General features: G+C 40.7%; 1 protein-coding gene across 24 annotated transcripts in view; it reads right to left on the bottom strand.

Moving 5' to 3' along the window:
* EPB41L2 (erythrocyte membrane protein band 4.1 like 2) overlaps positions 1 to 21,603 on the bottom strand; it is a 209,416-nt gene that overhangs the window by 18,959 nt on the left and 168,854 nt on the right. For 3 of the 24 annotated variants that reach the window (XM_078054720.1, XM_078054721.1, XM_036120825.2), the window contains exons 13-21: positions 17,720 to 17,782; positions 15,649 to 15,795; positions 14,207 to 14,308; positions 10,371 to 10,538; positions 8,284 to 8,337; positions 7,494 to 8,057; positions 5,513 to 5,635; positions 3,602 to 3,700; positions 1,940 to 2,020 (exon numbers count right to left, since the gene is read on the bottom strand). In XM_078054720.1, the coding sequence (XP_077910846.1) occupies positions 1,940 to 2,020; positions 3,602 to 3,700; positions 5,513 to 5,635; positions 7,494 to 8,057; positions 8,284 to 8,337; positions 10,371 to 10,538; positions 14,207 to 14,308; positions 15,649 to 15,795; positions 17,720 to 17,782 (1,401 nt within the window). Of the gene's footprint in view, positions 1 to 1,939; positions 2,021 to 3,601; positions 3,701 to 5,512; positions 5,636 to 7,493; positions 8,058 to 8,283; positions 8,338 to 10,370; positions 10,539 to 14,206; positions 14,309 to 15,648; positions 15,796 to 17,718; positions 17,783 to 18,220; positions 20,918 to 21,603 lie in introns of those variants that run through there. The other 21 variants (XM_078054727.1, XM_078054731.1, XM_078054735.1 and 18 more) reach the window with 21 other exon arrangements.

Raw genomic sequence — 21,603 nt, 5'->3', positions numbered from 1 at the left:
GGCCGTAAGGACAGAGGGAGCTTCATGAGCTCCCGGTGCAAGCATACCAGAAGCCACAATTAAACATACTCAAAAAAGTTGATGCATCTTATAATTAAACATGAAAAAGTTACGAAAACGTTAAATATCTCTTCTCTCATTTGGGTATCTGCCCTCGGTTTTAAAACAGGCTGAAGCACCACATCGCACAAACAAGGCCCTGTCCCTGCAGTCACAGGTAAAGCTACGGGTTTTTTCCTAACGTAAGAGTCAGGAGTATGTGTTATTTTGGTACTTACATTTCAAAGTGTGTTTTCATTACTTGCTATTCAGAGGCAGTATTGTTACAACAGGCCCAAAGACAAGAGAATGCACATAAAACCTGAGAATAATCCTTGGAAGGAAAACATGGCATCAGAAAGCCAGAAAGTGCAAAGGTTCAGTGGAGGCTGGGAGAAGACCCTGATTTTCACTTTCCATCATGCCAAAGAATGTGGGCTCCCGCCTCTCACACCATAGGAATTCAATAAATGCTGGCTGGGCTAGAGTCCCAGCGGGGAAAAAAGAACAGAGTTTGCTCCAGCTTAGGTCAGAGGAGCTCGAAACTGTCCCAGCAGAGAAGAAATCCTCTCTACGGGGAGCTGGAGGCTTCGTTTCCACGGGGTCATTCATTTTCCCATGGCAAACAGACACAGGTACTGGTCAGCTGCTAGGAATCTCAGAGTCAGGGCAACGCTTTAACCTCTGACAGCTCTCAAGGAATGAAAAAAATACATCAGGAAAGACGTAAGGAAAATCACATTTACAGGGGTTTACAAAATGTTGTTTTCTTTTCTTTTTAGGCAGAGAGGAAAATCTATTTCTCTTTGGTCACACAGAGTGAGCTTTTTTTTAAATGAGAAGTTCTGTTCTCTAAAATTCTCTTTCCTGAGTTCGATGTTGTGTTGAAAGCTGGGTAACTCTCATCTGTTCTGACTCCCCAGCTGAGATGGTCAATTGAACATTTCCTTTCCTTCAAGTTGTTATAAAAGAAAATAGCTTGGTGTCCTTTAAAGCGGAGTTAAAATCACTCAGAAAATGACAAAACAAAAAATTCACATCACTTGGGACCACAGCCTAAAATGAAAGCTACCCTCGGGGTAGTAGGTGGCTCAGTCAGTTAAACATCTGCCTTTGGCTCAGGTCATGATCCCAGGGTCCTGGGATCGAGCCCTGCATCGGGCTCCCTGCTTCTCCCTCTTCCTCTGCCCCTCCTCCTGCTTGTGAGCACACGCACGCACTCTCTCTCACTCTCAAATAATCTTAAAAAACAATTAAACTAAAGCTACCCTCAAAGTCACCAGATGAGTTCGACTCATCACCTGGTTGTTAAAGTCATGCAGCCTGCTCAAGTTAACATTAAAATGGAAGCACAATTCTTTTAAACATGTTTCTGAATCCATGTAAATTCTCTACTTTGTAAGAGACTTCAGATTTCCTTCTCCCACTCCTCAATAATAGTAATAATTAGGGGAAAACACCTAAGGGTAAAGAGCCCAATTTTTCTAATGTTATTAAAAAAATACTTTATAAGTTCCTAAAAGTAGGCATAAGTCAAACTTAGAGACTTTTCTTAGTTTTTGGAAGCTAGTGTCATTAAACTGCCATTCATTTTTTAATCTATGACTTGCCTTTAAGCCAGGCCCACATGAATAACTAATGGTTGCCAGGAATCCTCTCGATTATTTGGATTCAAAAGTGCATGTGAAGCCAGCAGGAAATAAACAGCAATCCATGTTTTATGCTGGTTTGGCATTAGGAAGGCTGAAAGGACAGGCTGTGTCTAGGTTGGGAAGTGTCTTTGTGCCATGCTTAGGAGGTGGATTCATCCAAGAGGCACTGGGAGAAGGGGTATGACGTGACGACACATGCCCAACTTGGAGACATGGTCACTCTCAGAAGCAGAACTTCAGGTCTTTACCTGGTCATGATCGATGTCTGCATCTCCCGTGATCACGATGCGTTTCTCAATTCTTGTTTCAGATATTCCACCTTTCACAGTCTAAAGGTTACAAAGAAACGAAAGGGGGGAGACAGCAATCACTGACGCATGTGTATACTTAATGAGAGGAAAGAGAAGGGAGCACATCTAGACCTTCTGGTCATTAAGGCATCGCACACTGAGTGGAGAAGGCGAACATTCCAGAAACTGTGTTTAAGCTCAGCAGAGATTCCTATTGATAAAGTTGTAGCACCCATAAGTCTTCCTCAACTGAAAGCAACTTTAAAACTAATTTATCGAGATTCAAGGGAAATTAAGATGAGATAGATACCATTTAATCCAAATAGTTCTGTTGGGACATTCCATTACAATTTCCCGGAGTTTCTTTACTCCCAATTGGCCAATTTGTTAAAAGAGGAAAGAAGAAATAATTCTCTGGTTTATGTAGAGTTACAAGGAATTCTAACAATTTAGGTCCCTGGTTTAGGTTTGGGAATTGCTGATGTCATAGTTTTGACTGCCTGATTCTCAGACAAATCCATGGGTAATTTTGTTCATTTGGCTTAGGGCAATAAGATAAAAGAATTTGGCTTAAGATACAGAAGATACATGAGGGCGATACAAAGATTGGTGGTCAGTGGTAACTTCTGTATGTCGCTGTGCCCGCTAACAAAGACTGCGTGAGCAGACCGGGGACAGGAGCTCCGGCACGAGCCACCATGCAGAGTCACTGGCTCGGAGCAAGCTGGCAGAGCCTGGGACATGACTGAGGCTGACGGCATCATACGGCTGTGACGCTGAACTACGAGCAAATAACACACAGTCCTGAGAAAGCACAGCTCTGATAAATTATACACTACGTCCCAAGTGATAGCACTTTACTGTAAGAGACCAGGTTTATCACAAGCCTGGATAACTGGATAGCCCTTAAAATGGGCACCAATACCATCTTGCATTTATGTGGCATTTTTTTAATTCACAAAGTTTCTGGCTGAAATACAGGGTGAGGAGGGTATAAAGGATACATTTAAATCCTTCAAGCACTAACAAAATGTGAGAGATAGGAGTAAATCTGATGACAGCAGCATGCGTTCAGGATCACCTGGAGGGCTCCTACAACCACTCCCAGGGTTTTGGTAGATCTGGAGTGGGGCCATGGGACTCACACTTCGAACAAGTCCCAGGAAAGACTGCTACTGCTAGTTCGGGGACCATACTCTGAGAATCATTGGTCATCTGGTGTTAAAACTTTAGAGGATGAGAGAATGATCTGGAAAAATGCCCCATATCCAACATATGAGCATCCTGAATCAATGAAGGGAAAATTATATTACTTTGAAAATTCTGAATGATGGTCTTCATTCACTTGCTTCGGTTGGGAGGGTTCATTTGTACTTACCAAACTTATGCTTCCGCTTCTATTATACTCTCTCTCTCCTGTGGCTGGCTGATGTATGACCTATTTTTATCCCCTTGTACTTTACAAAAATACATTTGTCAATGGAGCCCAATTTCTTGGATACTTTAAGTCCGGGCATTTTTATTCCACTGGCATGGTCTATTACTTTGAAGCTTGTACAGGAACAAAGAAACAACTCAGAAAAGGTCCTGTTTGCAAGGTCTCACCCTGGATTGCTTTACCTTGGTGATATGCGTTGTTGTCGTTGTCGACACAGACTCAGATGTGATGGTTTGTGCCGTCAGTAATGTCCCCGAGTCACCACCGGCCCCGCCATCAATCTTTGGATAGTTGGAGGAAAAATACAAAGTAATGCTTAATTTCCATTATGTTGTCAGAAAAGACCCCTCCCCGTCGAATATGCATCTTGTGAAATCTTCGAGGTCGGCAGAAGACGTTATCTGCCCATCCTTTGCATGTTTGTAGCGGTGATTTACTGAGCAGGAGGTTGGCTGGCCTTTAAACAGAGTAAAGGCAAAGGCTAAATGCACGTGGAGAAGCAAACCTCCTGGGAGGGAGAAAAAAAAGGAAGAATCAAGTAGAAAATGGGACTGAGAGCTACAAGGGTCATGAGACAGTTTGACCGAAGGCCTTTTGCAGAAGCTAGAAAAAGAAACTAGAGAACCAGACAGAGAAGTTTCCACAGTGACCAGAAGTGCTGAGTTCATTGTTTTTTTCAGCACAGGTGGTAAACACAGATAAACATTTTCTCATTTACGAAGCCACAGAACATGACTAGGATAGACTAAACCTATGTGATTTGGTAATTTGCTTATCTCTAGTAGATTTTTTAAAATAACATTGTTCCTGTAATAGTTTGTTATGAGCATATATATGCGTACATAGATTTTAATATGTATGCATGCATGTGCTCTCTCTCTACATATATCATATATAAATCCCAGGTATATATCTAAATAGTTTTTGACTTGTTTGCTTTGATACTAAAAAAGGTAGAAAGTTGTAGAGTTTACCAGGGGAAATAGGAAACAAATTAATAGCCTAAGAGTACATGTGAAGATCACCAAACATACTTGTCTCCCATTTCCTGACATTATCACAAGGAAATAACCAGAAAGCCCAGAGCCTCTTGGACTAAGTTACGGGGAAATTTCTCTAAATTTGAGTCATGCACCTGTATTTCTTTACCAGGGCACTTACTATACTGCAGACACACGAGTACATGCTCTCCCACCACACCCATTCATAAGAAACCCGTTTTGGTTTATGTGGATCTATGCACACACACGGATAACACGTCTAAAATGATTTTGAGGAGTATTTAAACATACCCACATTAAACCTTTTAAAAAAGATTCTGAGAGAGGTCAATAATCTGCCACCCTCCACCATGGTGCAATCCTACTAAAGAACACTAAATTTCTCAGATGAGAAAATAGTTGTGTAAATTTCTAAACAGCTCCATTTTGAAATAATGAACGCTTTCCCCTTTTTTATTACCCTTAAGGCTAGACATCTAAATGCATATTTCAAATCTTTACAGAATCAATGTCTGAATAATGTCTAAATCAATGTCTAAAATTAAACCCACAAATCTGATACTTATTTTGACACACAGTATATTTACATAAGATCGACAACACGTCTTCAGAAAATAATCCCACGTGAAGGAGAAGCACAGAAGTGTGTGTGTGTGTCTGTGTGTACACTCGGCAAGCAAGAATGAGTTGACTGGATCTATCTGCACAGAGTTTGGGGGGTGGGGTGGAAGAGCCTAAATCTTACGAATCCACAAATTACAACAGATCCAATAAACTTTGTAAGCGACCTGATTCCCAAGTGTGTATCAACATGCCCAGAACAACTTATAACATGGACAAGACTGCTACTGCCTGTCCTAAATAATCCTGTGTATGCCCTCTCCCCCGCCCGCCCCCCCCCGAATTGCCGGGCCACCAATTTGACTGCAGCTCTGTCGTAATCTAAGAAACAATACAGCAGGTTCGATTGCGATTATGACACCGAGATACGGAAGGCTACATCAAGGTCAGAAACACGTAAACTAGAAGACAAATAAAAACAGACACAAAGTAAAAAAGAACTCAAGTAGTCCAAATCTAGAGTTTTTGTACCTGTGGAGACTCATATGTGATGGTTTTGGTCTCAGTTTGAACAATAGGGACTTCCTTGGTGGAGATTTCTGTCCTTTGTGAGGCATCAGAAATTGTTACCATCTCTGTTTTTACCACTGGTGGCTGAGGTGGAAAGGAAGGGAAAAATAAATTCTAGAGGTCATGAAGTAAAAGTGTTTAATGGAGCCTTCAAAAATAATTGCAAAAAATATATCCAAACACACACTCATGCACAAGAGTAAAGGTAAATAAAAGACACAAAAGAGAAACGCTTTCCTTCAAATACCATATATATGTATGGGTGTAAATGTATGCATACACACACACAGACACACACACATATGTATGAAGAATAAGCTAACATAATGGCTCCCTAAATTATGGTACACTTCAAATTACCATGGTCCCAATTACATGTCAGACGTGGTGTGCACAGTGATATATAAACTTTAGCTTTGGGGCAAGCTGTAACAAAATGGAAAAGAAAACAAAACAGAATGAACTATGTGAAGTGACCTGTCTCAATTTTTACTGCAGTTTAAAGAACCACGTGGTTTGTGTGAAGGCTCATTGTCTTTAATTGGCACATCAGGTAGGGAGACTAAGCTCTTCCTCCAGAAAGTCTCTTCTACCCTACCGACAAAGAGATTCTACTTTAAGAATATCTTCAAGTATGATCTTTTCAATTATAATTGTCTAAAACTTGCAGTGCTTCTTTTGTGTTATATAAGTTAAAATATTACATCTAGAGTTATTCCACCAACATGGCATTAAGGCTTTGAACAATGAAAACATTAAACAACAGGGTCACGGCCTGTTAGCTTGGTAGTCTGCTGAGCGTGTAGGTTTAATACAACACCAGACCATACTACTACCAAAATACTACAGTACTTTGAGAGAAAATTCCCAAGTGTAATTATTTAAAGAGGAACAACCATATGTTAAACACAGAAAATAAGAGTTCAGAGCGTTCAAAGACTCTTGAAATGTCTTCTCTGAAGTGAAGCAGGAAGTTTAAAATATAGTAAAAATCCATTTAATTATTTCAAGACAAAGTCACTTCAAGATTTTCCAGCCCATCAAAGAGAGCCTACATCGTGGGCATCTAATTTTAGAATCAAGAAAGTCTCATGACTCCTAATTCAGAGATACCCACACCTCATGACCGAGACTTAATTTACCAGGAGTGTGGAGAGTTCTCTTTCTTGAAGAGAAAAAGTTAAAGACTCCTATCCAATGTAGATAATCCACAAAACAGATGATCAACTTGCAAATCATCCAGAATTGAGGGAGGACAGAATGAGAAGAGTGTCCTCCTATCAAACAGGCTAGCCTCTGGCCGCGCACAAGAAAAGAAAATGCTCTTAAAGCGATCTGTACGCTCTCTGGAATCTAAAGACAGCAATCACAGTGGTATTCGAGAAATATGTTTTCATCACTGCCGGATGCGGGACTCCGAGCACCACGGTCATCAGAACCAGCTGCCACCTCTAAACATCTAAAGCTGAAGGGAGAATGAGCCAAAAAGTCAAGCCCAATCATGGTAACAGCCACACGCACACGCTCACATTGACCGTTTGTCAAAAATACAGATACAATTTTTCTCATTAAACCAACGAAAAAGGCTTTTAGCACAAGGAAGCAGTGCAACTAAAGACAAACAGTTGAAAACATCCAAAACGTGCAAAGAAAAATTTAAGTGTGAAACGAGAAGGGGAAAAAAAAAAAAAATGGTGTGGCTGCTGAAGGCAAGTTTACTCTGTCAGGTGGATCCAGGTGCAGTAAAGAAGCCAGAAACCGTGAACAGAGCTGGCAGAGAATCTAGAGAGCAGTGCTTTTCCCCTTCCTCCCAGGAGAGACAAAGACCAGAATCTCGTAGAAAAAGCTGGAGGAGGATCGGGAGGACAGGAGAAGGAAGGCAGGTGTTCTCCACCTGAGAAACAGCTCTAGCGTTTAGCTCCCGCTCGGGTCTCCCATTTACCTCTGAACAACAAATAATTTGTGGCAAAACATCAATGTCAACATGAGACACCTCTCCGTTAACTGTGTGTTGCTCGTCCTCTGTTTCTTCGCTCATGTCTTGCTTAATAGCGCCTTCGTTTACACTCTTCTCTGCAGGTATCTGTGGGGCACCTACATTCTCCCGGATCACTGTTTCTACTGCGCTTACACTGGCACCTGCTTGTCTGACTGGGCTGGCTTCTGGTACCGGTTCCTCCCTCTCTACTACCTGGGCTGCTCGGCCGGCTTCTTCCTCCACCTCTTCGTCCTCCTCCTCCCGTTCCTCCCGTATGGTGCCCGCGGTCACACGGTGGTGGGGCCGGTACTCGCCCCCGTCTTCCTCCTCGCTCTCGCTGCCGTGGCTGCTCTCAGAAGACAGGGAGGTGGAGTCTTTCTGGGTCAGAGGCTCCACCTTACGCATCTCCCCAGGACCACTCCCAGGTGATAGCTCTTTACCGTTCATTTCTTCCGTGATTACTCTTTCGTCTTTCCCAACCTCTGCCTGTTTCTTCTCCTCCACTACAGTCAGAGTCTCATGTGAACTCTGCACAAAAAAGAAATGGATGAGGGAGAACAAAAATACATGAATAAATAAAAAACAAAACAAAACAAAAACAAAAACGATGGAAACCAAAGTTAACCAATGATGGTAGGTTCATGTCATGGAGAAAAACACAGATGATTATGATGGCTGACTGAAAGGGAAGCAGGGAGAACGTGAGGGGGTCAGAAACATCAGGCGATGGCGTTAACATGGAAAAGGGGAGAACCTTAACAGCATCACTGGCTCCGGTGCAAGGCCCTTCGGACTCAGGAGTGCGTTTCTGCGAAACAAAAAGCAACCGAGGACACAAATCAATACAGTTTTACGCCTCAACACCCACCAAAACAAACATCTGACACTGCAAAGACAGAACAGCAAGAATCCACATCCACAAAAATCTTTGCTCAAGGTCACATGGAGGACAATTCAGACAAAAATGCGAAAAGCTTACGAAAGGAAACAAAAACACAAAATAGCCAGCATCCTCCCAAAGACATAAAATGCTCTTATTGTAGTTATACCCATCAGCTCTCCTTATTTAGTTGGAAGGAGAGAAAAAAAAAAAAAAATGGAATTATACCAAAGCTGCCTGATTAAAGTTGAAATTGCAAAACTTTTAAAAACCTATTCAATAAACGGTTTTGATTTTAAGCAGACTATAAAGCCTGGCCTGAAACCCTGATTCCTAAGTGAATACAGCCTTAATGAGATGGCATCTTTATTTTCTGCTGGCTCATTTAAAAAAAAAACAGCTGTAATTGGCAAAATTATACTTGGTCTCAGATAGCTATTAACACAAAAATGTTGTTTCGGAAATGGTTATTAACCTCCCAAACTATATTATAGATTGGCAAAAGGGATATTTTAACATTAGGGTGGATATCAATGATAGCTCCAAGTGCCTTCTAGAATTTAGCTCCTCCAACTAGCATCTTTGGAAACTGAAATAAACCAAGTTTATTATCCGAGATGTTTATTCCTACCCCCATCCCCACCCCACCCCCTCCGCAGACATCTACTTCTTGGGAGTAAATTTACTCTAAGTAGTACACTACCTAAATGTTTAATAAATACCTGTTGACTAAATACATTAGTAATATAAATAATTATGCTTTGCTATTGATAACCAGTGCAGAAACTTTCTTGCAAAGGAGTTTTGAAAGCTTACACTTTTCCTTAAACTTGTTTTGAAAGGAGGGGAGGGGCTATTTACACTGATAAAAATGAAGCCTCGCTAACTTTTTAACATTCGGGTGACATTAGAGCCTGTGATCTCACTGGGAAATAGTTCTGCTAGCGGTAGTAGCCCTACTTCTTCAAGAAGGTATCTCCATGCCGCACGGAGCGGGGCAGTGCGCCTCTGAACCCTGCGGCCAGAAACGAAGCCTGCGGCGGAGCTGCCAAGACTGCGTGGACAGGAGCTGGGTCCTGCATCAGACAGCAGCATCCCCCATTTATCTGCACCTGTGACGTGGGCAACCGTGAGCAAAAGGCCCTAGAAGGGCACACTTCTGACAGCACTCGTCAACATGTACTCTCTCTCTCGGATCTGTGCTGTGATTCTTAGTTGCGTGATAAGGCCACGTTTTCACGGCTCGAAATCAGTAGCGTGTACATCGGCACAAGAGAAAGATCCTTCCAGTTTTTACTGAAAACCCAGAGGTTTCAGATATTAAACTGGAAAACTCTGAAACTTTTTTGATGAGTAACACCTAACTATAAACTTCTTTATAAATAAAGATATCCAGTGGTCAGAACAGTTCTAAAGCAGACATCCCATCATTATTATTCCAGGTCAGTAAATTATTATTACTTAACCCCAAATGGCCAGATGGGCTCTGCCCAAGTTCAGGGAATCCCTAAGGGTCAGTCCAAGAAATGAAAATAATTATTTCACTGGGCATGGCAGGCACTTTGTATTTTTACACATGAACAGAATTTGAAAAATAAGCAGCCATCAGGAGAGGCCTGAAAGGTGTTTCGACTTTAAAAACTTTTCTGCCAAACACACTTTGTTTCCCTTAGAGTGAGGGCTTCCTTTCCCACAACAACTCAGACTCTGGGCCTTACTGCTCTAGATGAGTCTCTGAATTTAGGCAGATTTTGTGGGCCGACAGGGGACCAAAAGCGGCAGGAGAAACATCCAATCTGTGGTTTTCCCTCATGTCCAAATTCAGTCATTGTTTCTTGAATGTTTCTCCCAGGAAGAGTTAATTTTAACCAATGAAAGCACTGGAGAGAGGGGTTCCTAAATATTCGGAAAAAAAAATCATATGTGGCGTTTGAAAACAGGGGAAACAAAGTAAAATGCACCTCAGGCAAGCGTGAGAAGGGCGAGGAAGAAAGCGTTTCGGGAGGCGCGCTACAGTTCACGACAGCGCCCTCTGCTGTCCGAGTGGTGGCTGAGATGAAGGGGGCTCGCAAGCTATCAGCAAAGCCCTTTTCACTCAACAAAATGGACGTTATTTCCTCTTCTAGGCTCTGGAGAAGTCAGAAAAGGAAGAGCAAAGAATTAACAAGGAGTCAGAACAGACAGCAGTGACCTGCTGAAAGGAAAGGAAAGGTTACACAAGAGAGAATCACAGAACAGCATAAACTGAGAGACAGGCGAGGAGTTGGAAAGATTCTAGCAGGCGTCTGTGGCGTTTTGCCTAAATGCTAGCTTTCCACTCTGCTTGAGAATCTGAGAGCTCTCACCTCCAGGAACTAGCTTAAAAAAAAAAAAAGCCTTAGTTTATCCCTGAAGCTTTATTTACAAACTGAGCACAACTTATCTACCCACACATTGAACATTATTTCATATATTCCTGAAGGGGCTGCTTGGCTTCAGCCTCTTTCTGCCCAGAATGGTCTCTTCAGGGGCCCCTACTCTTGGCCAAGCTTGTTCCTGTGTAAGAGCTTGAGTGACCCCACCCTCCTGCCTCCAATGCCCTTCCCGGGGCACACTGGGCCTTGCCGATTTTGTCACCTCTCTGAGGCCCACTTAATAGTCCCTATGTTGTAACGGGCCTCCCTATCCATTCCAGCTCCTCTAGCCTCCTCCCTTCTCCATACCACTTGAACGGTCTGTACGATGAGCGCTCTGACAGCAACCCACAGACATTCCCTCAGACATGCTAAATAGGCCACAGGATGAAGAGACAGGTAGAGAAAACAATTCTCAGTAGGAAGACAAACTCAGAGGTGAAAACTCAAGTGAGCAATGTGAAAACCATCTGTCCCTGAGAAACCATGAAGGCAAAGTTCATGTTGCCATTTCTGGCCCTGAAACAACAGTCCCTAACCCGCCTGAGGGCACGACAGGAAAGCCAGGGACTGTCCCAGGTACCTGTAATGCCAACAGCAAAAAGTCGACATAAAGCGAATGTCAAAATTGTGTAAGAATACTTCCTAAAAAACCCTAGTGTTCAGAGAGCTTAAGGATGAATGAATAAATAAATGGCATTTCTGAGATGCCCCTTGGAACAGGGCACTGAGGGGGGGTGAGGAGTAGGGACAATGAGAGGAGATGGGTGAGGTGCAGAAGCACTTGCAATATTCAGGAGAGAAAAAAACATCTTCTGGGTTAATTCAGCTTAATTATAATCTCCATAATTACACCATCCCTCCGGGTCGGGTGGGTGGAAAGAGTGTCCTTCCTGGTAAGAGCACTGGGGAGCTCAAGTGCCATGCATTTAATTATTCAATACAACATCTTCAAAAGTACCTTACAACCACAGTCCATGTAATCTCTACTAGACTCATGAGAATACAAGTATGTCATAATGCTTACAAAAGAGGATATACAATAGTTATTTACTAAATGTAAATGTATTCTACTAAATGATTTGGTTTCCAATTTTCTCTCAAAATCATATTCAAACTGAAGCCATTCTGAAAGTTCAGGGTATTTAAACAAGAACTACTACTGTTTGGGGGAGCCGGGTTGGCTCAGTTGGAGGAGCATGGGACTCTTGATCTTGGAGTTGTGAGTTTGAGCCCCGCATTGGGGGTAAAGATTACTTAAAAAAAGAAAAAGAAAAAAAAGAAAGAAAAAAGAACTACTGTTTTTATTTTGATCTATGAAACCCGTATTATAGAAATCTAGAAACTTTGGTCAAATTAGACTACTCTCATGCATAACTTTTTATTTTACATTCATTAAGGATTAAAATTTAAAGAAACCCTACAAATCAGTAGCAAAATGAAGATGCGGCAAAGACAAATTTTAAAGATACTCTGTTAAAAGCCAAACACTCCTGTAGACTTAACTGCTCACACACTTTCAACTAATAGTAGTGAAAGGTACTGGCAGGGCGACGGGGGTTACCATGTACGTGGTCCATAAATGCTGGGTGAATGGGTGAACGGAGGCGTGACTGCTGTTACAGCAATCCACATACGTGCCAAATAAGAATATATTTTCCTGCAGATACTGGAGAGGAAAACAACAAAAAAGCAGCCACTTCAAGTATAGAGAAACCATTCAGGAGCGTTACAGGAGGTCAATTCCAGATTCAGATTCCACATAACAGGATCTTAATGTAACTTCTATGACAAGGAGTGAATGAATGCTTTCTATTGTATATGGTTTCTGTTGGACGATTCTAAACCATGACAGCCTGGAAAAATGGTAATTTTCAACATCTTCACCAAAATTCCCAAGTCTCCTATTGCAAAAAGTACAAAGACATCATTTTAAATTGATCAAATGCTGTCATGTGTCTTGCTTCTAGAGGATAAATTTTCAAAACTATGTAATATTTCAAAGCATATGATATTAAAGTCATTTTACACACAGTCTGACAGGCTTTGGACTTCAGGCTAACCTTTAAAGTATATAAATATGCCACTTGGTTTAGCTTTATAACATTATCTTTCTCATTTGTGGTCCTCTGGAAATATTTCATCTCAGCCACACCTCCAATTCCTTTAGGGCAAGGCTTCATCTTCCAGTCACCCTGCCTCCTCGCCCACCCCACTGTATCTTCTGATGAATGTGACTGTCTACGGATTAACAAGACCAGACTTTGTGGAACGGATACATTTTTTCCTTATCACTGATTTCTGCTCTCATTCACATCCCCCCTAGGACACAATCCTCATCCAGCACCAGAGGGATCTCTGTCCGACCTGTGCACTAGGTCATTACCCAGCTTAAAACTGTCCAATGGCTTCCCATCACTCCTACGATAGAATTCCAAGCTGTCAGTCTGGTCTTTAAGATCCAGAGTGGACCTTCTGACCTCTTGGACTTTTCCTAAGCTCTTGTCATCTAGACTTTCAGTTCCTTGAACTATTTCCTGTCTTGGGGCTGTTGCATTTCCTCTTCTTTACACATGGAAGAATCTTCACATGTCTCTCTCCTTCTCTTCATGTCAAGGTCTCAACTCCAAGGCCATCTCTTTCCTGCGCACAACGGGAAAGCCGCCTTCCCAATCACCCTTTAACAGGACACTGTATTTCATCTTCTTAACCCTTATTCCTTAGTACCCTACATTTTCTAATTACTAACTAACATGTCTGCTATCTCCCCCACTGGACTCTAAGCACTCTAGTCCCAGCAAATGACAGGCCAGTCAGCTGGCTAAGCAAAATTAGTAGAAACAGAAGAAGAGGTCTGTAAAAGCAATGGAAAGCTAACTTCCCTAGTAATATCAGATATTTCATATATGCGGGGAGCACAGAGATCTGAGTGGCTACTGTGACACACATTAGATCTTTTCTCCCACTAAAAATCTTAAAAATGAAAGTTCACAAGGTTTCCAAATGTAGTTAGAAAAATAGCTACCTACATCACACATGCTTGTAACACCTCCACAGTCTGCACACAAGCGTTGTACTAATGGTGCATTTTCCCACGAGATCATGGTCTCCCAACTGTCAGTCACATACATCACAATGCGGGGTTACTGATCACCTAAATTGGTTGACATGTCTGCATTTCAAATTGTGGATTTTCAAATACAGTCCTCCTGCAATATGGTGTTTCTCACTAACAATCCTATGTTTCTCTATAAGGAAATTTCATTTTTTAAATGCTCAAAAAATTATTTCAACAAAATTTTAGGTGACTACATAAGAAAAAAAGGAGTATCTTATGGCTGTGGACAGAAATAAAAGGAAAAGGGGGAAAAGCAAGAGTAGATCCAAGAATGCAAGGTGAACACCTTGTCTGTCTCCTGGACTTTTCCTTCAACTGTCCGTGTTGCTGCCATCTGATGCTTCTCCTTCACGGATAAAATATCCTTGAAAAGATGATCTCCTTTTCTCTATTGTTTCAAACAACAGACATAATCAACAAATAAGACAAGTACATTACATCTATAGCAACACAAACATAAAACAACTGTGTGGGTCAGCAGAACGGACCGGATAAAGCAGCACATAAAGGGAGGACAAGATCTTAGCACGTCATTATACATGGTTTCTCCAGAAAACGCAACCCTCTAGAGCTGACTGCTGACATAGGGGCATTAATATCTTCAGGAAATCTGAAAATAAGAATGTAAGCTGTATACAACTTTGTAAGACCCTGGTGTTTTCGAACTTAATGTTGTCATCCGTGGTTTTCTCGGTTCAGCGATTATTTTTGCGTCTGTTCTCAAAGAGCTATTCTCCTTTCACTGTCACAAACTTACAAATTTAAAGCAACTAACAGCTTTGCCTTTTTCAGAAAAAGTGAATAAAAATAGCATGAGACTAACACAAGTGCATACACATTTGGTAACATTCGAGCCAGACGAGAGAGATGATGAGCTTCAGGGGAAGAGAGGGCTGTAAGGAAAAGGGGAAACACAAAATTGTTGGGTAAAACCTTCATATGCTTTTTAAAATAGCACATTTAATAGAGTATGATCATTATCTCAAGTATGGTAAATGAGTCCATGAAAGTTCTTGGTTGATAACAGATTTTGGAGCATCAGAAAAGAAGAGATGCAGATGAGAATGAATGGAGAAATAGACTGAGAATATCCTCGAAAGGCAACACTTATATTGGTAGTGGGAAGAAATAAACCATGGAAAGAAAAAGAATGAGTTCGAGAGATGTTATGGTTGAAAATCCTTTTAAAACAGTAGTCTACATTTCATTACTAAGAAGTTTCAGTTTTAAGTTGCATAACATTCTGCAGATTTTCAACAGGGCTCATTAGTTTTCAAAGCTAAGGTTAACTCTTTATCCTCACAGTAATTACCTTAAACCACTCTAAATACGATCTATATTCCTACATCCCTTTAATTATTAATTATTTAATTATCAAGTAAACTCTATTATTTCAGTAGTCCATAACTGAAAACCTTATTAAATACAACACAATATCGGTTCCTAAGCCACCCTATAGAACATTTCATTACTACTCATTTACTTGAGTAAAATAGTGAAATTATTCCGCAAGTTTTGAAAATATTTTAAAACTCACACAATTTATTAAGAACTATGTCAATAAGTATTACATTGTTAATATTTAGTATTTAAAACATTGTTAGCAATTACATTAAAAAGAAGGGAACGTTGTCTAACCCTCTGAGTATCAACATCATAGATTAGCAACCTGAGTTCTACCGAAGAGCTGGAGTAAGACATACAGCCAACAAACAGCTATTGACATACCCCTTGTGTCTGTAGGGACAGAGGTGTGATACGTCGTTTTTCCCATTCATTAGGGCGCGGCTCAGGTGTGGATTCCATAAAATTGCGCTTGAGTTCACTAATGCTAGCCTGATGTCTCAGTATGTCCTCCTGGGCCTTATCGAGGTCCTAGCAATATGTAACGTAACAAAGGGCGAAATCCAAAAGGAAAAAAAAAAATATCCCAGCAGGACAAAAATAAAAAACCAAAAAATAAGACAAAGCAAACTTATGATTAAAAAAAAAACATAGTAAAGCAAGAAAAATGCCAAGTCTCAAAAGCCATGTTATCACCTATGAATAGAAGTAGTTCATCAAAATTTGAAAATAGAGCCAATGCATATATTTTTTTAATGATTCCCATTTTAATAGGTTCTGGTTTCTTCTGTTTAGAATTTTTTTAAAGAAATAGTTACTTATATTATTCGAAGGAAGCCATGGAATCACTAGTACTCGAAATGGCTAATCACCTTCTTTCTAGTAACTGGATTTAAAATGCAGCCTAGGACTTTGCTCCTGCAAATTTACCTTTCTCATTCAGGCTATTACCACAGCTGCATTCTGTGAATACAGTAAATGAAGTAAAAATAGAGAAAGGTACTCAGAAGCACATTTGGCCTGATGGGAAAGCCAGACCAAGATCATCAGAGAGAGAGAGAGAGAGAGAGAGAGAGAGAGAGAAAACCAAGGGTTGATTTTTTCCAGGAAATTCCAGCAATGGCTTTTAATCCTTAAGGAATAAAAATACTGGCTTCCAGAGGCTCCTTCTGTTTGGCCTCTCTATAAAAGAGGGAACCTCGTATACTGGTTTCGTGTACTTGCCAAGCACAACTGTGAGGCCCAGCCACCCCACATACCAAATGGTCCTTATACAAGACAAAGATACAAGAAAAACTATCAGGTCAATTTTCACTGGACTAGGCCCTGACAAATGGTATCTGTGGGAATTTTTAGATTGGCCCTGTCTTTGTGGGAATAAAAGGTAATTAATGTTCAGGAAACACTTTTAAGTGAATTTTAAATCTTTTCTTACATCTCAAAATCATGGGGCCACTTGCGGATTATAGCTTTCATCCCACTCCCAGAGGAACAGGTCATGCATCTGATAAAATTAGATCTTCCACATTCATGCACAAGCATAGTTGCTCCTCTAGGAGCTTCTATAGCCATTTGCAAAAACTCATGATAATCTAAAACTCTTTGCATGGCATGGAAAAATGACTGTGGCTTGAGATCAGGCACATTTCTTGCATTTGTTCAAAGCAAGGTTACATATTACACTGTAGAGCATTTTAGTAAGTTATGCAAAATACATTTCCAATAGTTATCAAAGCTGCCAAAAGCAACCAGATTAGTCAGATTACTGAGCATTGCAATTCTCCACTGAATACATCACCATTTTACTCCCATAAAAGAAGGGGGAAAAACAAAAACAAACAAAAAAACGTTCTCGTGTGACACGGGGAATATATTTTACACACCTGATTGGTTGGTTAGGTTTTTTTTTTTCCTTTCTTTCTTCACTTTCTTTTTAATCCAAACAATCCCATTAATCAACATTTTCTCAAAGGTAATTACTTTAAGTGAACCACATTCCTAATTGCATGGATTTAATCAACTTTCCCCCATAATTGTGAACACGGATCTAAAGCCATTTAATGCCAAACCAACAAATATCTATTCTGGGTGAATATATATTAAGGATGGGATGTTACTTCAGATTCTATACCGCAGAGATGACCCCTTAGGAGAGAACAGATTTACCTGTAGAACTTTAAGAGTAATAGATAAAAAATTCTACTCATTCGATTGAACAGAATTTTTTTTTTTCCCAGTTGTCACTTTGAGAACTTCTAGTAGATCTATTCCTACCGAAGCCACTTTAAAAGAACAAAGTCGGACAGCTAACATGCACTCCAAGTCGAACTGTCCCCCATGCAGTTCATGCAATGTGCTTGCGCGAAGTTGCCGGCCAGCCAGCCTGCGCGTGACCTCCCGTCCACAGCAGCCTGGCAGCCATGAGGACAGAGTTGTTTTCTTAAAGTATACAAACCTCCAACATTAAATTGCTATGTCTGACATAAATATTATCCCCTTCTACTCTCAAGGAATTTTTCTGTGAAATTAAATCACACACAGGGGGGAAAGGGCAAATAAACATAAGTGTATCAATCAGCAAGCACCAGAAACAACCCTGAGTTGGATAGTCCAAGACATTAAAATACAAGAGGAATAAAAATCTTAAGAACCTAGAAGCCATAACAAGCAAAACTCACATATCAACCCTGAAAGTGTATTACCCCCGAACCCACGCGCACGTGCACACACACACACACACACACACATAATAGTTATGGCAGGCAACAGTCACCGGGTATTTAATTTGGGGGGGGGCGGAATAAATATCCACCTCCTCCAGCTGTGTCTCCTCTTCTTCCATTTTCACCTGAAAGTCATACAGCAAATGGCCAGAAAGAAGGGGAGTAGTAGTAGAAACTCTACCCATGGGTGCAAAGATGTATTTGAACTGAAATGGTGAACTAGAATTACCAACCTTTACTGTTTGGCCCTCAGAAGATGCCGAACATAAAGCCACTTTGGTCTTTCTTCACCTACAGTGTTGCACAAATGGTGGAAGGAATCCTTTGCAAAGGTGGAATGGAGAATGGAAGCTTCACTCTTTCTCAGTCCCTAGATTATGTGCTGTTTTTGAATGTTTTTGCTCAGAAATGAAAATAGGAGAGTGTAACAATGGCATAATTCCATCTGTCCTAATGTGAAAGGTCTAAATCAACTAGGGATGAGGGCAAAGTAGAATGATGTGAAGTGAAAACCAAATTTTACACCAGGGACAAATATTCACCCTCTAATTCAGTTTTTTACCATAGATTTCTTTCCTTGGGAGGAAAATTGGTTTATTTTGCTACCTGCATGTTAAAATTCTATTTAAAAGTACTCATATTTTATAGCCACTTTTCTTTCATAAAATTCTTTAAATAAGAATAGTTTTTCATAGTTGGATAATCCTCAGTATCTAATGACCCAAAAAAAAAAAAAAAAACCTGTAAATTTAAAACTAACTCATGGAGATGAAAAGCACGGCATAGGGAATATAGTCAATAATATTCTAATAACGTCATATGGTGATAGATTACAGAATTGTCGAATCGTTATGTTATACCCCTGAAACTAATGTAACACTGTATGTCAATTATACTTCAATAAATTTTTTAAAAAAGCATAAATCCTGATAACTACTGACTCAAGGAAAGGAAGAACAAGAAAGAAAAATAATGATTCTGAGACCAAAGGACAATAGTGTAACCTTCACATGTTAATTTATAGCAGGATCATACATATTCCTTTTCTTCTTTACTGGAATGACAGTGTTAAATCTGAGAGTTCAAAATGCCTTTTTTTCCCTTTAAACCAAGTATTTTTGAGGTGAGCAGGGAGCTCAGAGTATCTTTTTATCAGAAGGGAAAATAAGAGCTATCCAAATCTATTAAGGATCACGTGCCAATTCCTTGGTCAATACTTAATTCTCTAAAACGCCAATCTTCGGCATTCTTCAGGTAGCCTTTAGGAATAGTGGTTTCTACCAGTATGCCTAATCATAGCATCATCTTTACATTTTTCTTTGTGTTTGCTCTAAATTGTGATTTTTCCTGATGGATGGCCAGTACCCACAGGATATGAGACCCTAAGTCACCAGACCACATGTAGCAAAACAAAAACATCCTGCACATGTTAGCACCAACCTAGTAGTGCAGAGGTAGCCCTATCCAGGGGTAAAAATCCACAAACCGGACACCTAATCTTAAATAAAAGGACACTAAGTAGCCCAACCTTAGGGCAAATAGTGTTAAATTTTCAAAAAGCCATGTTTCATTTTTCCAAATGTATTTCTTAAAGAGTAGTATCTTCCTTACAAATACCTGACAGTGACTCTTTCCTAAAACTACATGATTTAGAGTTAAAAAAAAAAAAAAAAAGCTACCTGAAATTCATTTGGTTCCCAAATGTTACAGTAACAGGGAGACAAGGAATTTCTGAGATTAGACCTATAAATGTCAGGAGTAAAGGTTACAGATGCATCCTCATAACTGCAAGAACGAGCTTGGCTTTCTAATGAGAAATAACAATACTAAGGAGTTCTACTAATACACATCAATTACGGTTATATTCACTGCATCCTAAGTTCTATATTGAAACAAGTTTCCATCCTAAAGGAACAGCATCGGTAGCACTGATACTTGTCTGCAAAACGAACAGAGCCAATATGGATTGTTAAGGGCAACACAGGTTTCCTGTTATTGTTTTGTTTTGTTTTGTTCTGAAGACCTAGTATGGTCTAGGTATTTACAAAATAATCCATAACTTTGCTCTCAACTTCGAATGTGTGGACCTGGTCCATGGAAATCAATGAAGGGAAAGTACTTATTTACATGTATTTCTCATGCACTAAAACACCATGTATGCGAAAATGTGCGGATCCTACTATTTTGAGGGTAATCCGTGGTGAAATTTATGCACATGTTTACACTCTACATTAGGAATATGTAGTTTTGTTGAGCCCACAAATTAAAGCTTATGGAGGAGTGTCAGCTGCTTCCTCTTCCTCGGTTTTGTCATTCAAGTCCCAGTCATAAGAAACGTTGAAGGAGGCGGCTTTAGCCTCCAGATAGCAGAGGGATAGAGCCAGAGGAAGGGCAAAGGTGAGAGAAAAAGGCACTGACTGAGAAGCAGAGAGAAGGAGTCCGAAGATGAGGATGAGGGAAGGCAGGAATGAAGGGGAGGTGATAGGAAGGTAGTGCTGGACGTCTGTGGGGAGGAAGGAGACCCAGACCTTGGGGAGGCTGGGGAAGGCAAGATACCCATCTTCATCGAGAAGGGAGGGGAAGCTAGGTGGGAAGCATTTGCAGAAACGGAAGGAAAAGTACCCAAATTCAGAATCCTTGTGGTCAGCCTCGTTTAGAGGCTTCTCCTGGGTGGGAGGACCATCAGGCTGGGGAGGGGCTGCAACAGGACCCGAGAGAGAATCAAGGGTGGGGACTTGGCAGTCCCCCAGCTCTGACGGCTCACCAGTGGAAGGGAGCTCTAAGCTGTCTAGCGTGATCTGGTCGGCCTCCCCAAAGGGGTCTTCCTCCGAAATGTCTGAAAGCAAGTCCACTTCAGGGACTGGCAAAAGGTTTGGGGAAAGAGATGAAACACAGCGAATGAGTGATGAAGGTGGGCACATGGAAACAAGCTACTCTCGGAAGCAAACCCATGATTGAATGTGAAATCGCACAACAGATACATTCAAAGGAGAAACAAAGGCAAGAGAGAAAGAGAAGAAGAAATGGGCAGTTAGTGAAAACTTGTCCTGGCAAGTAGGGATTGTTATTAACACAGCACAGTTAGAACATGAATTAAATGATCCACTTTTAAAGAGAAAAACTGGACTACTTTTATCACGTAATTTTCTGACTAGTTGCAAATAGATCCAATGAAACTTATAAAATAACATTCTTCCTTTTAAACCCGGCTGCTGACAAGCATTCAAAGCTTTAGCAGAAAGACCAGCACACCTAGTCATTTGCTAAAGATAAGCAGAATTTCCTTTGGAATTTAAGGTTAACTTTTTAAAAATAACTGCATGCATCAAATTAACTAGGCAAAGTGGTAGGGAGACTCTGAGAGCTGAGCTCCTATGTTTCAGATGTAAGCAGCCACCCTCCTGGGGGCCTCATTAGCATCATTATAGAAGATTTATTTAACAAGGGTATTCGGAGGCCCTGACTGCCGAGCCCTTGGGGTGCAAGGGTCCCTGAGCCCTCCTCTATGCTGCCGGGTTGTCAGGGCAGGAATTCCTGAGCCACTGGCAGCTCCTTCATCTAGTAGGTTCTTTATAAATTCATGTTGCAGGTCTTTACATTTTTCAAAAGTTAAAAT

Source organism: Halichoerus grypus, chromosome 9 (assembly GCF_964656455.1).
Source record: "Halichoerus grypus chromosome 9, mHalGry1.hap1.1, whole genome shotgun sequence".
Classification (NCBI taxonomy): Eukaryota; Metazoa; Chordata; class Mammalia; order Carnivora; family Phocidae; genus Halichoerus; species Halichoerus grypus.
Note: the sequence above shows the minus strand (reverse complement) of the source record. Positions and strands in the feature narration are given on the sequence as shown.